Source organism: Chlorocebus sabaeus, chromosome 7, assembly GCF_047675955.1.
Source record: "Chlorocebus sabaeus isolate Y175 chromosome 7, mChlSab1.0.hap1, whole genome shotgun sequence".
In the NCBI taxonomy this organism is placed as follows: domain Eukaryota; kingdom Metazoa; phylum Chordata; class Mammalia; order Primates; family Cercopithecidae; genus Chlorocebus; species Chlorocebus sabaeus.
In genome coordinates, this window is record NC_132910.1 from 103,625,873 (window position 1) to 103,649,163 (window position 23,291).

At 35.2% G+C, this 23,291-nt stretch overlaps 1 protein-coding gene across 4 annotated transcripts in view; it reads left to right on the top strand.

The window, feature by feature from the left end:
* The window catches only part of ARFIP1 (ARF interacting protein 1), a 125,906-nt gene that overhangs the window by 74,460 nt on the left and 28,155 nt on the right, over window positions 1-23,291 (top strand). For 2 of the 4 annotated variants that reach the window (XM_008000009.3, XM_008000008.3), the window contains exons 3-7: window positions 3,671-3,779; window positions 9,494-9,589; window positions 11,168-11,280; window positions 20,230-20,451; window positions 21,979-22,136. In XM_008000009.3, coding sequence (XP_007998200.1) covers window positions 3,671-3,779; window positions 9,494-9,589; window positions 11,168-11,280; window positions 20,230-20,451; window positions 21,979-22,136 — 698 coding nt within the window. Of the gene's footprint in view, window positions 1-3,670; window positions 3,780-9,493; window positions 9,590-9,609; window positions 9,684-11,167; window positions 11,281-20,229; window positions 20,452-21,978; window positions 22,137-23,291 lie in introns of those variants that run through there. The other 2 variants (XM_008000010.3, XM_008000011.3) reach the window with 2 other exon arrangements.

A 23,291-nucleotide genomic window follows, 5' to 3' on the forward strand; every position in this document is an offset into this window, starting at 1 on the left:
ATAATACTAAGGGTGGAAATACTTATAATTTCATGACTTTGTCACTCAGAAAATAAAAATCACTAATCCTAAGTGATATGAAAATACATTCTTAGATATAATGGTCAGTTTTAAATATAAGAAAGTAATCTTTCATCATTCCAACTTCTAGTCTCCAGAAGAGTTCTATTTAAAAATTGGGATGAAGGAGAAAGACATTAATACTTGAAGTACCAGATGTTTTAGTGTACTTTTTGTATGTTGTCTATGAAGTAAGAATAATTATCCCTTAACATTATCATTTTACAGTCAAGAAACTCAGCAATTCAGTCTACTTGCCTGGGGTTATGCAGCCATTAAGTGACTGGAGTCAGGATTCAAACTTAGGTATATCTGAGCTGACTTCAGAGCCCACATTGCATCCATTATATCAAACTGCCTCATCAAATGAGGGCTAGTTACTATTTTTTTGAAATAATGGATGCATTTGAAATCAGAGCTAGTTCTCAGACATTTTCACTGATGTCCAAAGTGCTAAACAATTTTGTTTGCCGTCTGAAATTCCACCCTGTATCTCTGAGTCCAAAAATCATACTAAAATGCAACAAAAGAGTCACAGAGATTACCTTGAACCTACGGTAATATGAATACTTTACACACTGAAGTTGATAAATGTTTTGCTTTCAATTACTATTAGTAACAAATCACTTTACACATATCTCATTGCTAGTGTGATGAAATCCCAGTGTTGAGAACTACAGGATAAAGGAGCCATTCCCAGACACAATCCCCTCCATTTAATTTATTTCCAATAATAAATTAGTCAGTAACTGGACAGGTATTTGTTTAGCTAGAAAAAGGAAACCAAGCTGCAAAATTGGAGATTTAAGATTGAATAGATGAAACTAAAATGGCTAAAATTAAACAAAGATACTTATGACAAGATAGATTTTTAGATTTCATAGACAGCCTACAAATGTTATTAACAGACAGTAGGAGGTCAGTATACGGATGTTTGTTTTTGCGTTCTTAGGTGTTAGAATCTGGAGGGAATTTTAAGAACTATTTTTAATTTAATTGAACCAAATTGGTTTTTTTACACTTCAGTTTTTAAAATGTTTTAGTAAAAATATGTAAGAATAGTTTTAAGCAATGTAAAACTTGACCTTTCAGAATGGAAATTATATTCGATGTATTTAATTTGAAATCATGTATTCTAATAAATATTCATGGTTAACTAAAGAAGTTTAGTGATAGAGATTCAGCATACTCTGGACCTGGGTACCTGGTCGTAATAGAGTCCCAGAGAGTCCTCCAAAGATGATGCAAAGTAGAGAAAAGCATGACTCTATGGCCTAGCACCTGGAAGATTCTATTCATCTTTAGGAACTATTTTGTTTCTATTCTTTATAGCTATCTATTTTCATTTACAGCATGTACCTTTTCTCAGAAGTACAGGGATGATGAACCAAGTCATTCTTACTGTATTTCTACGATGTGTAAGTTAGTAAGTTCTACATTGAAAATAGTGAAAAACTTCAGGAAGAAAGGGTAATTGAGGATGGCTTATACATTGGTCAAGAAAAACATGAAGTACATTTAAGGAGTACATTTAGGAGAACATTAGAATCCAGATGGAAACTTCTTCAGCAAACATTCCAAAATAGGGTGTTTTCAAGTTATATACAACCATATCACTTAACTTGTCCTATATTATTTTTACTTCAGTAGCAGAGCAGATATGATTGTTTAAGATCAAATCTTCTTGGCTAGTGATTTAATAATCGCTTTGCATTTTGGTTCATGATTATGGGAATTAACTTCTGAAAGGGCTTCTTATTTCAGTAGTATATATTATCTTAGCTATACCACTTTATTATTATATTTGACATATCGCTATACCCTGAATTTTCATTAAAAGTTTGTATTTTAATTACTCTTAATTATTCCTAAATTTCATCCCTTCTGTCCATTCTTTTGGTCACCTGTCTATCCTAAACTTTAGCTATTTGAATACCTGAGATACAGTGGTATCTTATGATTGATCTTGCCTCAGTTTCTAACTCTTCCAAGCTGTTCTTACATGTCTACCAAACTAATATTCTTTAAGCAATCTTTTAACCAAATCAACTAAACCCATTACTCAAAATTTTCTGATTCATTTACCCCTATCTCGCAACATAGACCTTTAGCAACGTTGGCCATGGGAGTCTAGTTGCTGGCCTCCATGCTATCCCAATAATATGATAATGACTGCCCAGTGCTACCCACCCTGTCCTCCAAGAGCTTTTCTACTAGGTTGAAGATGAACCCTTCCTAACCCTATTCCATCCCTCCAACATTCCTTATCATCCATGTTGGTCATTGATGCAGCTTAGAATCCATCTCTTCCATTAAGACTTTTCTTCTGTTGAATGCACACTGATCATTCCCTCTTCTGAATTCTTAACTACATTATAAATTGTTATATACTTTCCTTTTTGATTGCATATTGCCTTCACCTACTGATTAAGATGTGTATGTTTTGTCCTAGGTTTAAAAAAAAAAAAGTGTAACTCTGTTTTTGGAGAAATATCTTGGACCCCTGCTATAGGCTCTATTCTTTACCACTACATCAAGAAAAGGTGTAATGGATTAGAAAAAATATATAACACTAGTTATATATATTTATGATCTAAAATCTGCTATCTCAAACTATGATCAGTCTAAAAATTTAGCTTACTGTGTTTACTTTTAACTTGTCATAGCCCTGAAATTCCCATGAAAACTTAATAAAGGTAAATAGAAAAGTGGTTTTATTTTAGATTGAATGCCTTCATTTCAGTTTGATTTCTCTTAAGTTCTAGTCATGGGGATAGGCCAGATTTAAGTCTACATTATTAATAATTGTTGCATCACTTGAAGCCAGTGGACTGTAGCCTCAGCTTTACTTCCTGATGATTTTACAGTTTTACTTGGCCTTTTTGCCTAATTATTATTTAAGCCCTGAGATTTAATTTACAAGGTTCTGGAAAAAAAAACTTAGAATATACTTAACTAGGATTGTGCCTTTTAAAGAACGTTTTGCTTCTTGACTTTTTATACTTTTTAAGCTCTTAAAACTCAGTGTTGAATATTATTTTTATTACAATAAGGTTCTGTTACAGGCTAATTTGCAGTTAGGTTAACTATTTTCATTGTGCAATGTAAATCTAAATACAGTTTTGTTTACCTCACCCTGATTGAAGTCAGAGAAGCCCTCTTGAAATGGAAGAGAAATTAACATGGCAAGTGAGTGATTTGTTTATACTATGCATTAGACAGGCTCATTGTGATGATATTAGACATCAGTCAGCTTTTACATATTAGACATGGGAATTGAATGATCTTAATTTTGCTCATTAAAATAATTTTTCTGATGTATCAGTAAGATTAAAATTTTTACATTGAATTTTAATACCTGCCTGCTGCTTAATTCCAGAATGATGGAAGTGTATTGTATGTGATATACACAATACCACTTAATACAAATCTTGCTGTATTTGTTGCTGATTATACATCATTATAGAATGCCATGACAGCATAAGGGAATACTGCATAGCAGAGAGAAAAATAATCTATGATTTGATTAAAAGGATACAATTATTCTGAACTGTTACATCATGTGGGATTTTTTACAAAGTTTTTTTTATTTTATTTAACTCTTGCTAAGGATTTGAAGCATTCATTACCATCTGGACTTGGTCTCTCAGAAACTCAAATTACATCTCATGGCTTTGACAATACCAAAGAGGGGGTTATTGAAGCAGGAGCATTTCAAGGTAAGAGCCCATATATTTGTAAAGATGGCTGGGGTGGAGGATGGGAGAAGTTCACCAAATGCTACCTTTATTAATAAAGCACAAGAATGAAGGCCTTTCATTCTGTGATAAAACATTGATTATAAATGTCATCCTTTTGCTCTTCAATTTAAGTATTATAGGAATTATTTCAGTAGTCTCCTTTATATAAACGGATCAGTGTGCATGATATCACTGGTTATTATTTAAGAATTGGTTGTAAAATACTGAAATAAAAACAAAAATTAGAAATGTAGATGTAGATTATTTTAACTTGTAACTATGAAATTTATAAATCAGTGTTGATTTTCGTAAATACAGATTTCTTATTTCAAAGCAAATAGAAAAATGAACTTTTTACGTTATATAGAAGGTCTCCAAGACCACACTCATTAAAAGTTCGTATTTTAATTACTCTTAATTATTCCCAAATTTCACCCCTTCTCTCCATTCTTTTGACCACCTCTCTATCCTAAAGTGTAGCTATTGAATACCTGAGATATAGTGGTATCTTATGATTGATCTTGCCTCAGTTTCTGACTCTTCCAAGCTGTTCTTACATGTCTGCCAAATTATTATTCTTTAAGCATTCCTTTAACCAAATCAGTAATTTGCTAGGAGAACTCACAGGACTTACATAGTGACACTCATGGCTATGATTTATTATATGAGAATAGCAAGCACAATCAGTAAAGGCAAAAAGTGCATAAGCTAAGTCTGAGGAAAGCTAGGCATAAGCTTCCAAGAATCTTCTCCCAGCTTAATCGCACAGAACTTGCTTAATTCCTCCAGCAGTGAGACTGACAACATATGTGAAATTTTGCTAACTAGGGAAGCTCATGTAGAAACTCCATGCTTGGGATTTTTACGGGGAGCTGATCACATAGGTTTCTCTGTCTGTTACATAACAAGATTCTAGACTTCAGAAGGAAAGCAGGTAAGCAGCATACGCCACATTGCAGGTAAACAGCTTAAGCACAGTGAGGCACTCGTAATCATTCTGGCAATGGAGGGAATCCTCCCAAAATTCAAGTTCCCGCATGCCAGCCTTTTTAAGGATAGGCAGTTAGACCTGCTATGTTAACTCTTTTCTGCATACATCTCATATCTATGTCTGTTTTTAATAGGAAAATATTGCCTCCTTTCTTAATGCTTTTACTTGTGATAACTTTTTTAAACTTTTTTTTTTTTTAACTCAAGCGAAAGTAAAGCCATGTAAACATTTAGATGTGGGAAATAGATGTTCTAGACAGGACTGTAAAGTGTAGCTATATGTTCAGTTCAATTAAGCGCATATTAATTTTAATGCTGCATTAAATTTTACAAAATGAAGAAACAGTTATGTCCATGCCTTTGTAAACTATAGCCCTCTTGCAGATATTAGTATTCTGTATTTTTTTTTTTTTTAAAAGACAGAGTCTCACTCTGTTGCCCAGGCTGGAGTGCAGTGGCATGATCTCGACTCACTGCAACCTCCACCCCCCTAGTTCAAGCGATCCTCCTGCCTCAGCCTCCCAAGTGGCTGGGATTACAGGTGCCTGCCACCGCACCAGGCTAATTTTTGTATTTTTAGTAGAGACGAGGTTTCACCATGTTGGCCAGGCTGGTCTTGAACTCCTGAACTCATGATCTACCCGCCTCAGCCTCCCAAAGTGAGCCACCGCACCTGGCCGTATTCTGTATTTTTTTATTGTACAGTTGGCCAATACTTTATTTAAATAACAATTTAGATTTCGAAGTATATTCTCTGCTATATGGGTCCTGGAAATAGACATTTAGGATAATCCAGTATATCCTCTACTTTAGTCTATGAAGTGAATGGATTGTCTACTGACATTTTTTTTCTCTTTTCATTCTTATGTTTAGAAAAATAAAGGGAGCAATCATGTCAATGTCTTAGTAGTCATTCTGAAGCATCATGGCATTCTTATATCAGGGATAACTTTGAATTTGGAAGAACTGACTGAGTACCTAAAACTATGAGTGCTGAAAAATATAAAGCTTACTTTGCATAATTTGGTACCATTTTTTGACTAATCACCAATTCTAAAATTTAAATGTTGACATAGAATAAAAAACTAATTTCACTATTAACATGGCAAGTGAATGATTTGTTTATACTACGCAATAGCCAGGCTCATTGTGATTATATTAGACGTCACTCAGTTTTTACGTATTAGACATGGCAATTGAATGATCTTAATTTTGCTCATTAAAATAATTTTTCTGATGTATCAGTAAGATTAGAAATTTTTTTTTTTTTTTGAGACGGTGTCTTACTCTGTTCCCCAGGCTTGAGTGCAGTGGTGCGATCTCGGCTCACTGCAAGCTCCGCCTCCTGGGTTGACATCATTCTCCTGCCTCAGCCTCCCAAGTAGCTGGGACTACAGGCGCCTGCCACTATGCCCGGCTAATTTTTTGTATTTTTTAATAGAAACGGGGTTTCACTGTGTTAGCCAGGATGGTCTCGATTTCCTGACCTCGTGATCCGCCCACCTCAGCCTCCCAGAGTGCTGGGATTACAGGCGTGAGCCACCACGCCTGGCCTAAATATTTTTAATGAAATTATTTAGCTGCCATTTTTACCCTTAATGTTATTGTATAATGGTATTATACAATAATTGAAATCAGTTGACCATTATGAACTGGTATACATGAGCATTAAAATGCCCATCAGTTTCACTTGCTTATAGATACATCCTAATTCTTCCAATTGGAAAAAGAAAATATATTTCATGATAGTGGCAGTAATATATGTCTCTCTGAACTGAGTGTATAAAACATTTAAAAATCTAAACTGTATTGTTGATCAGTGTATTAGGAAAGTAATTCTGCTGCTATACTTAAATTAGTTAAGCATTTGTTGGAAAGTTGTGATTGTTTTAAGATATATGTAGATAAATTGGAATGAACATGAGAAAGAATAACATACAATGATTACAATTTGGAAAACAGGTCTTACGAAAAAATCTTAAAGGAATTAGGACTGTGTTAGCTCTCTGGAAAGATGACTAAATGATAAATTATGACTATTTGCTTAAACAGTTAACAAGGAGAGTATTAACCATCTACTTTTTCATCTATCTAGTGCAGATTTAAAAGTTATACTTCAACTTAAAAACAACAAATATTGAAATCTGCCTAGCACCAAAGATGTTACAGAATCAGTAATAGTGGAAATCATGAATAAATCAAAGCTCATAAGAGTTAAGTGTACTTTGTACCAGGGTTTTGTTTTAATGGGGGTATAAATCTTTGCACATATGTATTCATCTTCTAGATTTTTGTTGTTGAGATGAAATAGATTTAATTCCCCAAATTTAGCCGGTTAGTAAGATCCTGTATTATTGAGAGATCCTATATTATTATTTATTTTTTAGTTGGTATTGGTGAATGATTTTGGTAACAGTTGTTTAAAAGCTTAAAGTATTAAAGATACAGAGAAGCGGTAATTACCTTTGAAGGTAAATCAAAAAAGCTGAAGTCCCAGTTACAGCCACACTACATTATTTGCTATTTTACTTTGGAGAGTTACATTTCATTTGTTATATATGTTATACACATCTCATGTAGTGCCATGGTTTATTTTTTATGCAAGATTAATAAACTGTAATAACTAGAACAACAGAGCTCCTATTCCTGGGGTCAAGACATGGAAGTACGGTAGTCTTCTTTTATTTTACACTTTCTTATTTAGAATCCCTTATGCCTTTGACAGTAGAGATACAGTCTTTGTTTAAAATGGTGATCGGACTGGATAACCTATTAAAATGCCTTCCAACTCAGCAAGTAACTTGTAGATTAGTGATTTCTGTATTGAATTTAATAATGGAGATATTATGGTGTTCAGAACATCTGAGTCTCTAATAAGAAACTTTGAACCTCTCTGAGCTTCATTAATCTTACCGTTTAATGTGAGAGTTTAGTTGATTTCCATCATCCCTTCTGGTTTTAAATTTTATAATTTAACAAATTTAAAGAGACAAATATCTCTCACTTTGAAAGTTAACAACAATCTATTTAGTTTAGGTCTATTGCATGTTTGAATTTTAATGTGAGATCCAGTTCAAGTTAAGGTTTATTTTATACTGTTAGAACTCGTGACTGTTTCTATATCAGAATTTAGTACATCTGGGATATGACCAATTATTACTAATAGTAAGTAAAGAAAGTAGACATGTCTTTCTTATTAGGAAATTTAATTATGAATGTAATGCATTATATTTTTTCCAGAGAACTGGGGAAGAGTGTAGTTGAAATAAAAGTACATTATAGACATTAAAATATTCTCAGCTAAACATGGAAGGACTTTCATAATTTTTCAGTTTTAAAAATTTATTACTCCTTTTTTTTTGTTTAATGCTAGACATTAGCAACAATGTTGGGTAATCGTTGTTTCTTTTTTTCTTTTTTTTTTTTTTAGTTGAGACAGGGTCTGGCTCTGTCACTTAGGTTGGAGTGCAATGGTGCGATCTCGGCTGACTGCAGCCTCCTCCTCCTGGGCTCAAGCAGTCCTTCTATCTCAACCTCTGAGTAGCTGGGACTACAGGCTTGTGCCACCATGCCCAGCAAGGTGGTGTTTTGCCATGTTGCCCAGGCTGGTCTTCAACTCCTGAGCTCAAGCAGTCCACCTGCCTCTGCCTCCCAAAGTGCTGGGATTACAAGCAGGAGACACAGCTCTCAGCCAGTAGTCAATATTTCTTACTTTGTAGATAATTAAGGCTCAGAGGTGTTTAGTAATTTGCCAGGGTGTTCCTGATATCATGTGGTAGATAGAGCCAGAATTTTAAGCTCAGTACTTAGTTGTGTTTCATTCAAAAATGGTGTTGTTTCCTCTGGTTCTCAAACTTAATTGTGTTTGAGAATCATCTTGAGTGGCTTTTGCAAAAGAATAGATGCCTGTTTCACTGAAAATCAGTAGATCTTGTTGAGTATCCCAGGTATGTTTGAAAAGCTCCAAAAGTGATTCTTATAATGTCAAAAAATACTCTATATCAGCACTTCTCAAATTTCAAAGTACATACAAATCACCTGGGGAAATCTTACGAAAGTGCAGGCTTGGATTTAGTAGGACTGGGGCAGGGACTGAGATTTTGCATTTCTAACAAGCATCCAGGCGAATTGCAGAAGGTCCCCTACGTCCACATTATGAATAGCAATGAGACACACTATGTGACATTTGATTTATGATTTGAAAATTTTGGCTGCAATTCCTGTGAAGGCTATAATTCATTCACATTTTTTGTAAGAGATATGAAAGCATGTTTTAATATCCCTTACATGCCTTTGAATTTTTACTTGAGCTTTTCCTTCATATTTGAGAGTAGCAAGTTATGAAATATTTACCGAAGCTTTAAATCATGCAACTATGGGACTGTATTCACATTCTGTTAACTGATTTTGGAAATAGTAGAGTCCAGTTAAAATCCTGGTTAGATGTCATCTTACCAGATTTCATCATATAGTTACATATTTTGTTTAGTTTTGATAGTTTGATGAAAAGTTTACATAAAAAGTGAGCCTGGTAGCATACATTTATTATTAGTCCTTCCCTGAAAGAAAATAAATATATTAATTCCAGTTTTTAATCCTAGTGTTTGAATATTTTAAAGGAAATATCAGTAACCCTATATTCAAAATGTACAGTATGTGGAGGAGGAAAAGGATTTTCACAGTTAAAATGTCTACCTTTTCAGGTTCCCCAGCACCGCCACTGCCATCTGTTATGTCTCCTAGCAGGGTTGCAGCTAGTCGACTGGCTCAACAAGGAAGTGATTTAATTGTTCCTGCAGGTATTCACTGCACTGATTGGATAAAGCCCTTCTTGCTACTGCTGAAGCTACACTAATTTACTCAGTTTCATAATCACTTGCTTTATATTCTTAGGTGTGTGTTATTCTGACTTTTTTGGTGGCTGTCTTATTAACAATAAAGGAAATAATTTTTCTAACTGTATCCTATCTTTCTGGCTTTTCAGAATAATTAGGCTGTATCTCATAGCTGAAACTTAATCCATTTTAAAATTAAAACATAAAATTTGATTTGCTTTAAAACATTCTTTCTTTGCTCTGGAATATGTAGGTTTACCATTTGATCCTAAACTCTCATCTTTGCAGCTCTGCCTTCTATTTTCAGTTAAAGGAAAAACAACCTTCAACAATTAGGTTGGTTGTTTTTAAGAATGGGTTAAGTGAAAAAGGTCTTGTCTTCTTACTTTTAGCTTTAACTTACAAATAGTTTGCAGATTGCAACACAATACTATTAATTTACCAGTTATACCCAGTGAAAAATACTTGGGAAAATCAATATCTTCACATTGAATTTGCTCTGCACTTTATTGCTACTGGACTATAAAAATGGGAGAGAAAATGAACTCCACGTTTCTTCTTATATGAAATGTTAACATTTATATTTTGTTTTATGAGAATTTTGTAAATTCTTAAATGTGTTCTATTTTATATACCATTCTTGTTCTTGGACTGGTAAAGCTATGGGAAAGATTGGTCCGATTATAGGAATAGGTGAGAGAAGAAATTTTTGCCAATCTTAAGTTTTCTCTTTATTTCATTATTCTTTTTAAATTATTAGAAACTTTCCATCCTGAAACTGAAATGAAAAATATTTTGACTATGAAAAGTATTTTACTATTAAGAAGTATATAGTTGTAGAGTTGCTTTCATATCAAAAATTCTTAATTGTTGGAAGAGTATATTGTCAGGAATTTACACTGCTTCTTTATTCATTATGGCTCTTTTTGGTTTTCTTGCCTTTTTTGTGTGATCTTTTGAGAAAAAAGAGGTACAATGTAGATCTTGTTTCAACCCAGCCTTTCATACTAGTGATAACATATCTTTAATGACTATTTGAATTGAACAACTATATGAAATTTGAATTATTTTTTTCAAATTCTCCAAAATTATAGCAACATTCTATTGTTGTTGTAATCTGCACATTACAGTGAAAGATCACTGTGGGGAATACGTGTGGCCGTTTAGATTTTTATTGACCAAGATACTTCTTTTTTAGTGTCATTAGTGTATAAGATTAGTTGTGGAAATTTTATTTTTCTTAAAGTAAACCACAGCTTATATAGAAAATAAGGCTGATTGCAGCAGGTTTGTTTTTTGTTTGTTTGTTTAAAGAAGACAGATAAGTCACATGGCACTTGTGTTTAATGGACAGAAGTGTTGTTTAAGTAATTAGGAAACTATCCTCAGCAATTCCAGGAAGTTCTAGTTCTTTACTTTGTGGGAACCTTTTTTCTTTTTTTTAGATGCATAAGTATTTTAATTTGAACAATGTCAGGGTTTTGTTTTCTCTCCCTGCTTGTCTTCATCTGGATTGTGTTCTTATCTTTTGTTACCTTGCAGGTGGCCAGAGAACACAGACAAAAAGTGGACCAGTTATTCTAGCAGATGAAATTAAAAATCCTGCAATGGAAAAGTTAGAACTTGTTAGAAAATGGAGTCTAAACACCTATAAGGTTTGTAATTATTTAATGTTTCCACCCTAAATGGTTCTAAAAATTTTTATTTATGTTTATTCAAGTCATTATGTTGCAATTAAATGCATATAGAGAAGAGATGCCATCTAAACATGGTAGAAATACAATTAGAAAATGAAGTATTTGTTTTATCATTGATCTTTGCATGTAATTTAAGAATTTCGTACAAAAGAGTAAAAAAGCTATTAAAATGCTTATTAACTGATAATGTACATAATTGAAGACATGTACTGCTTTGGAATTTATTTAGCTGCTACTATAGATCTATTTGCTCCTTCCCCTCCTTTTGATACTTTATAGGAGCTGAAGGTCAAGAGAGGTATATTAGTTCCACAAAGTTTGAAATTCTCTGATTTTACTATAATAACTAAGCATTAACTATATGGGCAACACTGGATTGCAAGTGAGTTGTGTTTCTAAAGTTTGTTAACATTCTTAGTTGCATTGCTTCAGAGTAATTGGTGATTATTTTTCTTATGCCCTCCATAAAACAAATAAGCAAATTATTTAACCCGTATTGTATTTGATGTATTACAAACAGCTCAACCCCCAAATCCACTTAGTACCTTTTGAATTTTAACAGGGACAAGACTGTAGAATTCGTGGAATAGTTAGGATGAAAGCCCTAGCACTCAGGTTAGAGCATTAGCCACAATTCTCCCTATATTCGTGAACTGATTGTGGGTCTAGTGATTGGTAAATTAAGAATTGTCTATATTTTATACAGAACAGGCCTTTCTTACATCTTCTCAATAGTAAAACAGAAGTGAATTTATTCTTTGAGTTAATGCCTTAAAAATATGATCTAGAAGTCTTCTTCAAAAGTATAGGTTTTCTTAAGATGGTAAAACCTCCCTGAAACATGTTACATGACTCTGTCCAAAAATTGTTTAGCTCATGTCAGTGTAGAATCTGAGAAATCCCAATGGTAGTCTTCAAAAAGTGATGCTTGCTTAAACTAAACTCTTCTTCTAAAATATTCACAGATTTCTAGTCCATCTTCTTGCTGATTCCACATAGCCAGTCAGTCATTAAGTCCTATGCATTCTGCCTTCTTAATATTATTTCACCTTTTCCCCTGCTGTCAATCCCAGCCTTCACAGCCATAGTTCATATTTATTACTCTCTCACATTCCTGTAACAACTTCTTAACCAATTCTCTAAGATTGCATGTTCCACCCTGCCTAACGTGGGTTCCCTCTTGCTTAAAATCCTTCAGTCAGTCCCCACTGTTTTTAGAGTGGCATAAATCTCACCTCTATCTACCTTTCCCACTTTGTCTCTGCCTCTTTTCTATCTATGGATCAAGTTATTCATACCAAATTACCCAGAAACTTCCTAAAGAATCTGTGCTTTCTCATACTTCTGTAACTTTGTTCATAAGGCTATATTTGCCTACTGCTTTGAATTCCCTTTCATTTTACTTGTTCATCTTTCATGCTAGACTGAGCAAGTTTAAGCTTTTTGTTCATTTGATCCTTCCTCTCATGTTGTTTACTTGATGTTTTTCTTCTTCGTTATCTATTTATTCCTATGTGTTTATGTGTTATTATCTGTTTCTTGTCTTGCATCTCTTATCTCTACAATAATCTGAGTTGAATCACTATTAAGATTCCATATTTATCTCATATTAATATGCCACATTTAGCCTATTGAAAATTTGTGCTAATGAAAATGACAACTCTTTAAAATGTTATACATATGGTATAATACTATGTGAAGGAGGCATTATTTTCTTTATATGTTTATTCAAGTCATTATGTTGCAATTAAATGCATATAGAGAAGAGAAAATGCCATGTAAACATGGTAGAAATACAATTAGAAAATGAAGTATTCGTTTTATCATTGATCTTTGCATGTAATTTAAGAATTTAGTACAAAATTCTTTTTATTTTATTTATTTTTAAATGACAGTTTTTTTCAGTAGAACTTAACTTGAATATTTTAATCTAGGTCAAAAAATAAAAAGAAAGTATCTGACTTACATGATTCTATGGAGTTAATAGTCCAGTGTGTCCGGGCCGACATATTCCGCTCAACCAAAAAAAGTTCATAGTGTAATGACCTTATGGGGTCTACATGACTCTCTGTGTTCTTACTGCGTTTTGAGCTTCTCAGCTCAAATTTTAGCTAATGTTGGGCATTCACTGTCATTTGTATAATGCTTCAATTACTGATTCTGATTTGGTTGACTTAAGACTGTGCTTGTTGTCCATTTTACTATTTGTTGTTTGTGTAGATAGGGTCTCACTCTGTCACCCAGGCTCAAGTGCAGTTGTATGATCATGGCTCACTGCAGCTGTAACCACCTACCTGGACGCAAGTGATCCTCTCACCTCAGCCTCCTGAGCAGCTCGGACTATAGGCAGGCATCACCACTCCTGGCTAATTTGTTATTTTTTGTAGAGACGGAGTCTCCCTATGTTGCTCAGGCCGGTCTTGAACTCCTGGATTCAAGCAGTCCTCCCACCTCAGCCTCTCAAAGTGCAGGGATTTGCAGGTGTTGAGCCACCACACCCGGCCCCATTTTACTCTCGAATAACTTGATTCTGGCTGTGTCTTTGGTCCTCTCCTTCATGCTTTCTACCTTTAATTTCTTCTGTTTCTATTCTCTAACAAATGCTTTAATGTTTTTCCGCAAAGGGAATATTTAGCACTTCATTTATTGGTTGTTAATTTTGGTCCCAAGACCAACATGGTGATTTAAAGCAAATATGTAATAGGAGCAATTTTAGGTTTAGACATTGAACCTATCTTCTTAAATATTATTTTAATCTACCTGATTTTATTCACAAAATTTGAATCCAAAATCTATTTCCTTATTTATTTTCATCTACAGAAATAGTTGAAATAATAAACTGTGGTTTATTTATGTTTTTTATTTTTATTTTTCCTAGTCTAGAATAGAGTGCTTTTTGAAGTTTGTCTTTAAAAAAAAAAAAAAAAAAAAAGGAATAATCATCTCAGTTTCAGCATTCAGAGCTATTTGGCATCTTTCCCAAACTTTTTTCTTTTCCTTTTTTTTTTTTAATCATTGGTATGGGTTTTTTATTTATTTTTTATTATTATACTTTAAGTTCTAGGGTACATGTGCATAACGTGCAGGTTTGTTACATATGTATACTTGTGCCATGTTGGCATGCTGCACCCATCAACTTGTCAGCACCCATCACCTCGTCATTTACGTCAGGTATAACTCCCAATGGCAATCTCTCCCCGCTCCCCCCTCCCCATGATAGGCCCCAGTGTATGATGTTCCCCTTCCCGAGTCCAAGTGATCTCATTGTTCAGTTCCCACCTATGAGTGAGAACATGAGGTGCCAAACTTTTTTCTTAATGTTTAAGAATTTGCCATTAGCATTCACACCCTTATCAAGTTAACGTTTGATGTGTTTAAACCAGTGTCTTTTAAACTTTCATGCCTGTTTTTCCTGTCATATTGCCTCATTCATTTATCGATTGACCTCCTTCCCCTGTTCATTTTCCTTTTATGCTACCTTCTCTGTCCCTTACCTTAATAATCCTTGTTGTATTTGTTAGTTGTTGCCATAAGTTTCTTCTTTTGCTTGTCCTTAAATACCTTTATTCTCTTTTTTGGCACTGCAGAAGAGCTCTTGGTGCTACTTGATATGGTTTGGCTGTGTCCCCACCCAAATCTCAATTCGAATTATATCTCCCAGAATTCCCATGAGTTGTGGGAGGGACCTAGGGGGAGGTAATGGAATCATGGGAGCAAGTCTTTCTCATGCTATTCTCGTGATAGTGAATAAGTCTCACAAGATCTGATGGGTTTATCAGGGGTTTCTGCTTTTGCTTCTTTCTCATTTTCTCTTGCTGCCACCATATAAGAAGTACCTTTCACCTCCTGCCATGATTCTGAGGCCTCCCCAGCCATGTGGAACTGTAAGTCCAATTAAACCTCTTTTTATTCCCAGTCTCAGGTCTGTCTTTATCAGCAGTGTGAAAACCAACTAATACAGTAAATTGGTACCAGGAGTAGGGTGTTGCTGAAAAGATACCTGGAAATGTGGAAGTGACTTTGGAACTGGGTAACAGGCAGAGATTGGAACAGTTTGAAAGGCTCAGAAGAAGATAGGAAAATGTGGAAATGTTTGGAACTTCATAGAGACTTGTTAAATGGCTTTGCCCAAAATGCTAATCGCAATATGGACAATAAAATCCAGGCTGAACAACTTATTGGGAACTGGAGAAAAGGTGACTCCTGTTAACGTTTTAGCAAAGAGACTGGTGGCATTTTGCCCCTACCCTAGAGATTTGTGGAACCTTAAACTTCAGAGAGATGATTTACGGTATCTGGCAGAAGAAATTTCTTTCTTTTTTTTTTTTTTTGAGACGGAGTCTTGCTCTGTCACCCAGGCTGGAGTGCAGTGGTGCAATCTCAGCTCACTGCAGGCTCTACCTCCTGGGTTCGTGTCTGGCAGAAGAAATTTCTAAGCAGCAAAGCATTCAAGCGGTGACTTGGGTACTGTTAAAGGCATTCAGTTTTGTAAGGGAAACAGAGCATAAAAGTTTGGAGAATTTGCAGCCTGACTATGCAGTAGAAAAGAAAAACCCATTTTTGGGGAGAAATTCAAGCCAGCTGCAGAAATTTGCATAAGTAGCAAGGATCCTAATGTTAATTGCTGAGACGATGGGGAACATGTCTTCACGCCATGTCAGAGACCTTCACGGCAGCCCCCTTCCATCACAGGCCCAGAGGCGCAGGAGGAAAAAGTGGTTTCATGGGCCAGGCCCAGGGTCCCTGTGCTGTATACAGCCTAGGGACTTAATGCCCTGTGTTCCAGCCACTCCAGCCATGGCTGAAAGGGGCCATTGTAGAGCTTGGGTTTCAGAGGGTGGAAGCACCAAGCTTTGGCAGCTTTCACATGATGTTGAGCGTGCGGGTGCACAGAAGTCAGAAATTGAGGTTTGGGAACCTCTGCCTAGATTTCAGAAGAGATATGGAAACGCCTGGATGCCCAGGCAAAAGTTTGCTACAGGGGTGGGGCCCTCATGAAGAACCTCTGCTAGGGCAGTATGGAAGGAAATTGTGGGATCAGAGTCCCCCTACAGAGTCCCTACTGGGGCACTGCCTAGTGAAGCTGTGAGAAGAGGGCCACCATCCTGCAGACCCCTGAATGGTAGATCCACCGACAGCTTGCACCATGTACCTGGAAAAGCCTCAGACATTCAATGCCCACCCATGAGAGCAGCTGGGAGGAAGGCTGTATCCTGAAAAGGCAGAGGGGTGGAGCTGCCCAAGACCATAGGCACCTACCTCCTGCATCAGCGTGACCTGGATGTGAGACCTGGAGATCATTTTGGAGCTTTAAAATTTGACTGCCCTGGTGGATTTTGGACTACATGGGCCCTATAACCCCTTTGTTTTGGCCAATTTCTCCCATTTGGAATGGCTGTATTTACCCAATACCTGTACCCCCATTGTATCTAGGAAGTAACTAGTTTGCTTTTGATTTTTACAGACTCATATGCAGAAGGGACTTGCCTTGTCTCAGATGAGACTTTGGACTGTGGACTTTTGGGTTAATGCTGAAATGAGTTAAGACTTTGGGGGACTGTTGGGAAGGCATGGTTGCTTTTGAAATGTGTGGACTTGAGATTTGAAGGGACCAGGGGCAGAATGATATGGTTTGGCTGTGTCCCCACCCAAATCTCAACTTGAATTGTATCTCCCAGAGTTGCTGTGTGTTGTGGGAGGGACCCAGGGAGAGGTAATTGAATCATAGGGGCCAGTCTTGCCTGTTCTTGTGATAGTGAATAAGTCTCACGAGATCTGATAGGTTTATTAGAGGTTTCCAATTTTGCTTCTTTCTCATTTTCTCTTGCCGCCACCATGTGAGAAGTGCCTTTTGCCTCTCGCTATGATTCTGAGGCCTCCCAGCCATGTGAAACTCTTAAGTCCAATTAAAATTGTTTTTAGTCCCAGTCTCAGGTATGTCTTTATCAGCAGCGTGAAAATGGACTAATACACTACTTAAATACTCAGAGTACACAGCTGACTGTTGCATAAATTCATAAACCAGTATAATGCTGATATGGTATTTTGTACACTGTCACTGTATTTCACCCACCCTCCCCCAAGTAGAGAATCAACATAGGTCAGTAATTTACTTTAGCTTCCTTTTGCCTCTTCAGTTTAGCATCATTTGTCCTATTCTTCAAAATGAATTTTTCATTCATATGGAAAACTGAATAGGACCACCAGCTCATTGTAAGTGATCTCCATTTTCAGGGACTCTGAGGAAGGTTAAAGAATTTAGATTCTTAATTCTCCTCTGTTTTAAACTTGCTTTATAATATATACTGATCTCCAATATTACTTTTTATTTCAGTATATACTACAAAGCAATTTAAATAAAAATCCACTGTAGAGATCATCTAAGACACTTCCTCTAGGACCCTGATGAGTTGGGAAATCGGTAGCAACTTTATATCTTCTCACTACAACTTTCTTTACAAAGCTCCTTTAGGGAATCTGTAGTACTCTCATTTCCAGATTCTTTAGGTTTTGCTGAAGAGTGTAGAATTATCAAATTGGAATATATGTGAGTCTAGTTTTACAACTTCTTTCAAGTGTCCAGTTTACCTTAATTTGCCTTGTAATCAGTATCATCTTACTCTTCCCACTGCTTTGGCTTCCTGGAAACAAAAAACATTTCCTCATTAATTCTTCACCTCTATGCCTGCTTATAACTGTTATTTCTGTGGGGAAAAAAAGGCCGCTCAGACAGCAGTGAATACATTTCTCTCACTGTGCTAAGAAACAATGCTCCTTCAATGAATTCTGACTTAATGGATTATTATATCTAGGTTGCTGTGAAAGTACCACATGCTTTGGCTTGTGGATAGAGTAAATGTCTCTGATAATATTGCATAGGGAAAACCCTGGTGTGGAAAAAAAATATGGGAATAAGTGACCTATGTATCTCCTTTATCTTGTTAATATTTCAGGCATTATTTTTTGCTGATGGTTTTCTTGTTAAAATCACATACTCAGTTCAGCGTTTCTCTTATGATTTTCATTTCCTAGAAGTGTTTGTACGTTTTCCACAGTAATACTTTTATCCCCTTCCATGGTTTTGGTCTCTCACGTGTCCTGTTATTTGTGGTTAAGAATCTCTCTACTTTTAAAAATTAAAACTCTTTTGTAAAAAGAAATAAAAAAGTTTATAAGGATCCTTAGTTGATGAGAATAGAAAATGTGTTGGGAAGTAGAAAAATATGTAAGCAGATTTGTGTATACTGACAAGAAAAAGTCTCAAGATTATTTTGTTCATAGAAAAGAAATACTCAGGATATTATATATAGCATAATCTCATGTTTACTCTAAAAATGTATATATGAGATTATATATGTTTAAAGGAAAGTCTAGTATACCTATCAGACTGTTAATAGTAGTTTTCTGCTATTCAGTGTGATTAAAGGAAGAGGAACTTCACCTCTTATTTCATACATTATTTTAATTTTTACCACAGACATTAATTCTGTAACCAGAACTTTGAAGAACATGATAAAGACCAAGTTTTAAAAACTGTAGTACTGGCCAGGTGCGGTGGCTCATGCCTGTAATCCCAACACTTTGGGAGGCCAAGGGGGGCAGATCATCTGAGGTCAGGAGTTTGAGACCAGCCTGACCAACATGGAGAAACCCCATCTCTACTAAAAATACAAAATTAGCCATGTGTGGTGTTGCATGCCTGTAATCCCAGCTACTCGGGAGGCTGATGCGGAAGAATCACTTGAACCTGGGAGGTGGAGATTGTGGTGAGCTGAGTTTGCGCCATTGCACTGCAGCCTGGGCAACAAGAGCGAAACTCCATCTCAAAAAACAACAGCAGCAGCAACAACAAAATTGTAGTATTTTTTACTACTTTTTAAGAATATTTCTGATAACATTTAATGATGAGGTATATATTAATGCCCCAGTTATTCTTAAAATGTATTATTGAATGAAGTTGAGAGTAAAACATTAATACTAGAAAACTTATTTCCATGTGTTCTGAAATTAGATACTTTTTAAAAATTACAGGTTTCTAGGCTGGGCACAATGACTCACGCCTTCCTAGGTGGAAGGATCAGTTGAGCCTAGGAGTTTGAGACCAGCCTAGCCAACATGGCAAAACCCCATCTCTACTAAAAATACAAAAAATTAGCTGGGCTTGGTGGTGCACACCTGTAATCTCAGCTACCTAGGAGGCCGACAAGAGAATCATTTGAACCTGGGAAGTGGAGGTTGCGATGAGCCAAAATCGGACCACTGCACTTCATCCAGCCTGGGCAACAGAGCGAGACTCCATCTCAGACTATATATATATATAGGTTTCTGTATTATTATTTCTGGGGCAGAATACAATAACTTAATATAATACCACACTGTCTGAGTAAAAGTAACTCAGTAGTTTCTCTCTCTTCCTCTTTTCCCCCTCCTTTCTTTCCTTCCTCCCTTCCTCTTTCTTTATTCCTCATTCATACTCACACATATATATCTATAGAAGTCATTTAAGGGGGAAGACAGAAGTAAAAGAACATTTGAAAGCAATAAGAGAGTAGTAGTTTGGTGTTCTTATTATTCCTATATTAACAGTCTATATTAGTCTTAATGTCAAATATCTCTGTTTTAGATAATCTACCCAAATATACTAAACTTGCAAAATAATTATGTGAGAGTTCTTATGGCAGTATATAAGTTTGCTAGATATGTCTTTAAACTTCCTTTGATTAGTAATAATTATTAGACACATCTGGTGAATTTACTTTCTGAGTCCTGATCAACTAAGGGAGCTGACAATTTTCAGTTTATTATGCTAGCTTGTTTGAATCCAAAAAATGGTGTATGCCATATGCTCTAGCATTTGTATTTTGTTTTGTTTTTTCTTTCTAAACAAAATGCATCTTCCACTTTTAGTGTACTCGACAGATTATCTCTGAGAAGCTAGGCCGCGGCTCAAGAACTGTGGACCTTGAACTTGAAGCTCAAATTGATATATTAAGGGATAACAAGAAAAAATATGAAAATATTTTAAAACTGGCTCAAACATTGTCGACCCAGCTTTTCCAGATGGTACATACCCAAAGGCAACTTGGAGATGCATTTGCTGACCTGAGTTTGAAGTCACTAGAACTTCATGTAAGATTATTCTAAATAACTATTAGGGATGGGAGAAAATGATAATAGAAGTATTCAAAGAGGTAATTTGTTATATTTGTGATTTACTGAACTCTTAATGAAAATGGAATTCTGAGATTTTCTTTTAAGATTATTTCATATCATTTTAAGAAGGCCCAACTGACTTCTGTTAACTTTACTTTTTATCAATTATCGCGTGTATATAAATCTTTCATATTTTTCTTCCTGTTTGTTAATGTTTTATTTTGCCTTTTACTTCTTACTGAATATCAAGGATTACTGTTGTAATATGTCCTGTTAACTTTTTCTAGAAGTTGTAAAAATGTTTTTCTCTTTATTTTTCTGTTTCCAGTAACATTTATGTAGACTTCAGTGAAGTGTGTAACTTAGCTTGTGGAAATTTGGTGCCAAAAATCTTAAGCTGTCCTGCCTTTCATTTTAGTTTTCACATACATTGATTGGTAATCTTTTTATGTAGTCCTTTATCTGCCAATATTTGCAAATCAAGATCTATAATATTTCGAAGACCGAGTACAGAGTGGAGTTACATGGACATCTCTTAAATGGAAAATGGTTTTAGCATAATAAAGATAATTTTACTTTCCTGCTATCTTCTGAATTATTGAATACTTTGTCACCTACGAAATGTAATTACAGCTATTGCAATAGCATTAAATTTGTATCTTCTACTATTCTAGTTAATTTAATATATTATTTGTTTCAACTGAAATTGAAAAGTACTTTATAATAAACTGGAGAATTATCAAATTAAATGATACATCTTAAAATATTACGTGATCGATTTTTTATTTGGTTAGGTGCATTCCTGATTAGTCTGTTAATTAGTAAAACTTAACACTGGAAAGCTTTCACTGCTGAATATACAGAGCTAGAATTAGTTCTTGCCATATCTGAAGGAGTCATATGTAATGTTTACTGCACCGAGATGCAGTTTATTCAAAAAGAATGAACTAAATCTGGTGTTGAGTGATCCTTCCTCAGTTGTGTGCCTAAATAGAGCTGAGCTTGGGAGTCAACTAGTCACCAAGTTTACAACAAAATATGTATTCTTAATATTTATACTTTGAGGAGATTCAGTCAAAACACAAAAAAAATGCATTTTGTTTTATGTCTGAAAGTTTTAACCAATTATTACCTAATTTGGCTGTGAAAGTTATAGTTTCTCTGATTAATAATCTGCTGTATTTTTCTTTCCAACAGCTGTGCTTATAGTATAATAGAAACAAAATGTAGAAATGAAAATATTCTTTCTACTACAAAGTAACTTATAAAAATTATTTAGCTTTTAGCTATGTATCTCAGCTGATGACAATTTTGGTTTATTAGACTTTTTCAGTAATTATATAGCTAGCTGTGATTTCGATTCTTAAAGACTGAAAGAAAAAGTAAAACTGCTACAGCTAGATCTCTAAATCACATATTTTCCCATTGGTGAAGTGCTTGAGATTTTTAAGTCACTTTTACTGATTTATTACTGGATAAATTAAGGTGACTTCTTTGTTTTAGGAAGAATTTGGCTATAATGCCGATACCCAGAAGCTGCTGGCTAAAAATGGAGAGACTCTTCTTGGAGCCATTAATTTTTTCATTGCTAGTGTGAACACTTTGGTGAATAAAACAATTGAAGATACATTAATGACTGTGAAACAGTATGAAAGTGCCAGGTAAGGTATACATTTTTACTACATTGTCTGTTTTACAGATATAATATTGTAGATATAATTACAGATATTGTCTGAATTTACAGATATAATTCAGTTAATTTCTTGGTTACAAACAACAGAAACCAACTCTGGCCAATATCGACAGGAAAAAAATGTACTGGAAAGTTACAGGATACCTCCACAGAACTGGCAGAAAGGGAGAGAACAAGATTCTGAAAACAACCAAGAACCAAAGCCAAGTTAAGCCTCAGAAGAATCTAATTAGAACCCCTATGCTGGGTGCCTCTAGTACTTAATGCTGCCACAGCTACCATAAATAATTTCCTGAATACCCACAAATTCTTTCTTCATTGACTTGAGATTATCTAATTGATCTTTGGTCATGTGCCCAAACCGTGCCTTCTAGTGAGTAGGGAAATGGAGGATCTCCCAGCTCCAGCTTCTTTAGAAGAGGACAGGGCATTGTGTTCTTCCAGGCAGGTATTACATGGTCCTCTACACTCTGGCCTAAATTTACCTTTCATCCTTATTACCGCTGCTTCCACAATAGCCAGACCCATACTTTCAGTTTCTGTTGAATAATAAGCTTGTTTCACCTCCGTGATTTTTGTTTGTTAGGATATCAGTCATCTTCCATTTATCCAGATTATAGCAAGCCTTCAAACCCTTTCAAATTTTACCTTTTATATAAATTAAATATTTGACTTGTATTTTGATAGCTGTTTATAATACAGTGTTTTTATACATCCTATTTTAATGGGTTTTTATATATCCATATTCATATATATATACATACAGTTTCCCTGTCTCATAACTATCCTGTTAAATGGTAAACAAAATACATATTAATAAATACATTAATAAATATTTTGAAGAGTCTAAAATGTAGCAGATCTATAATAGCCTTTTCACGTTTTGATTCCAGGCCCAATTTTTTCTCCATATGTCCTGCCACTTTTATTTAAGTATCATTCTAGTCCCTTTTGAGATTTTTTTCTTTTTTTTTTTTTGTTTTTGTTTTTTTGTTTTTGTTTTGTTTTGTTTTGTTTTGAGACAGAGTCTTGCTCTGTCGCCCAGGCTGGAGTGCCGTGGCGCAATCTCTGCTCACTGCAAGCTCCGCTGCCTCCTGGGTTCACGCCATTCTCCTGCCTCAGC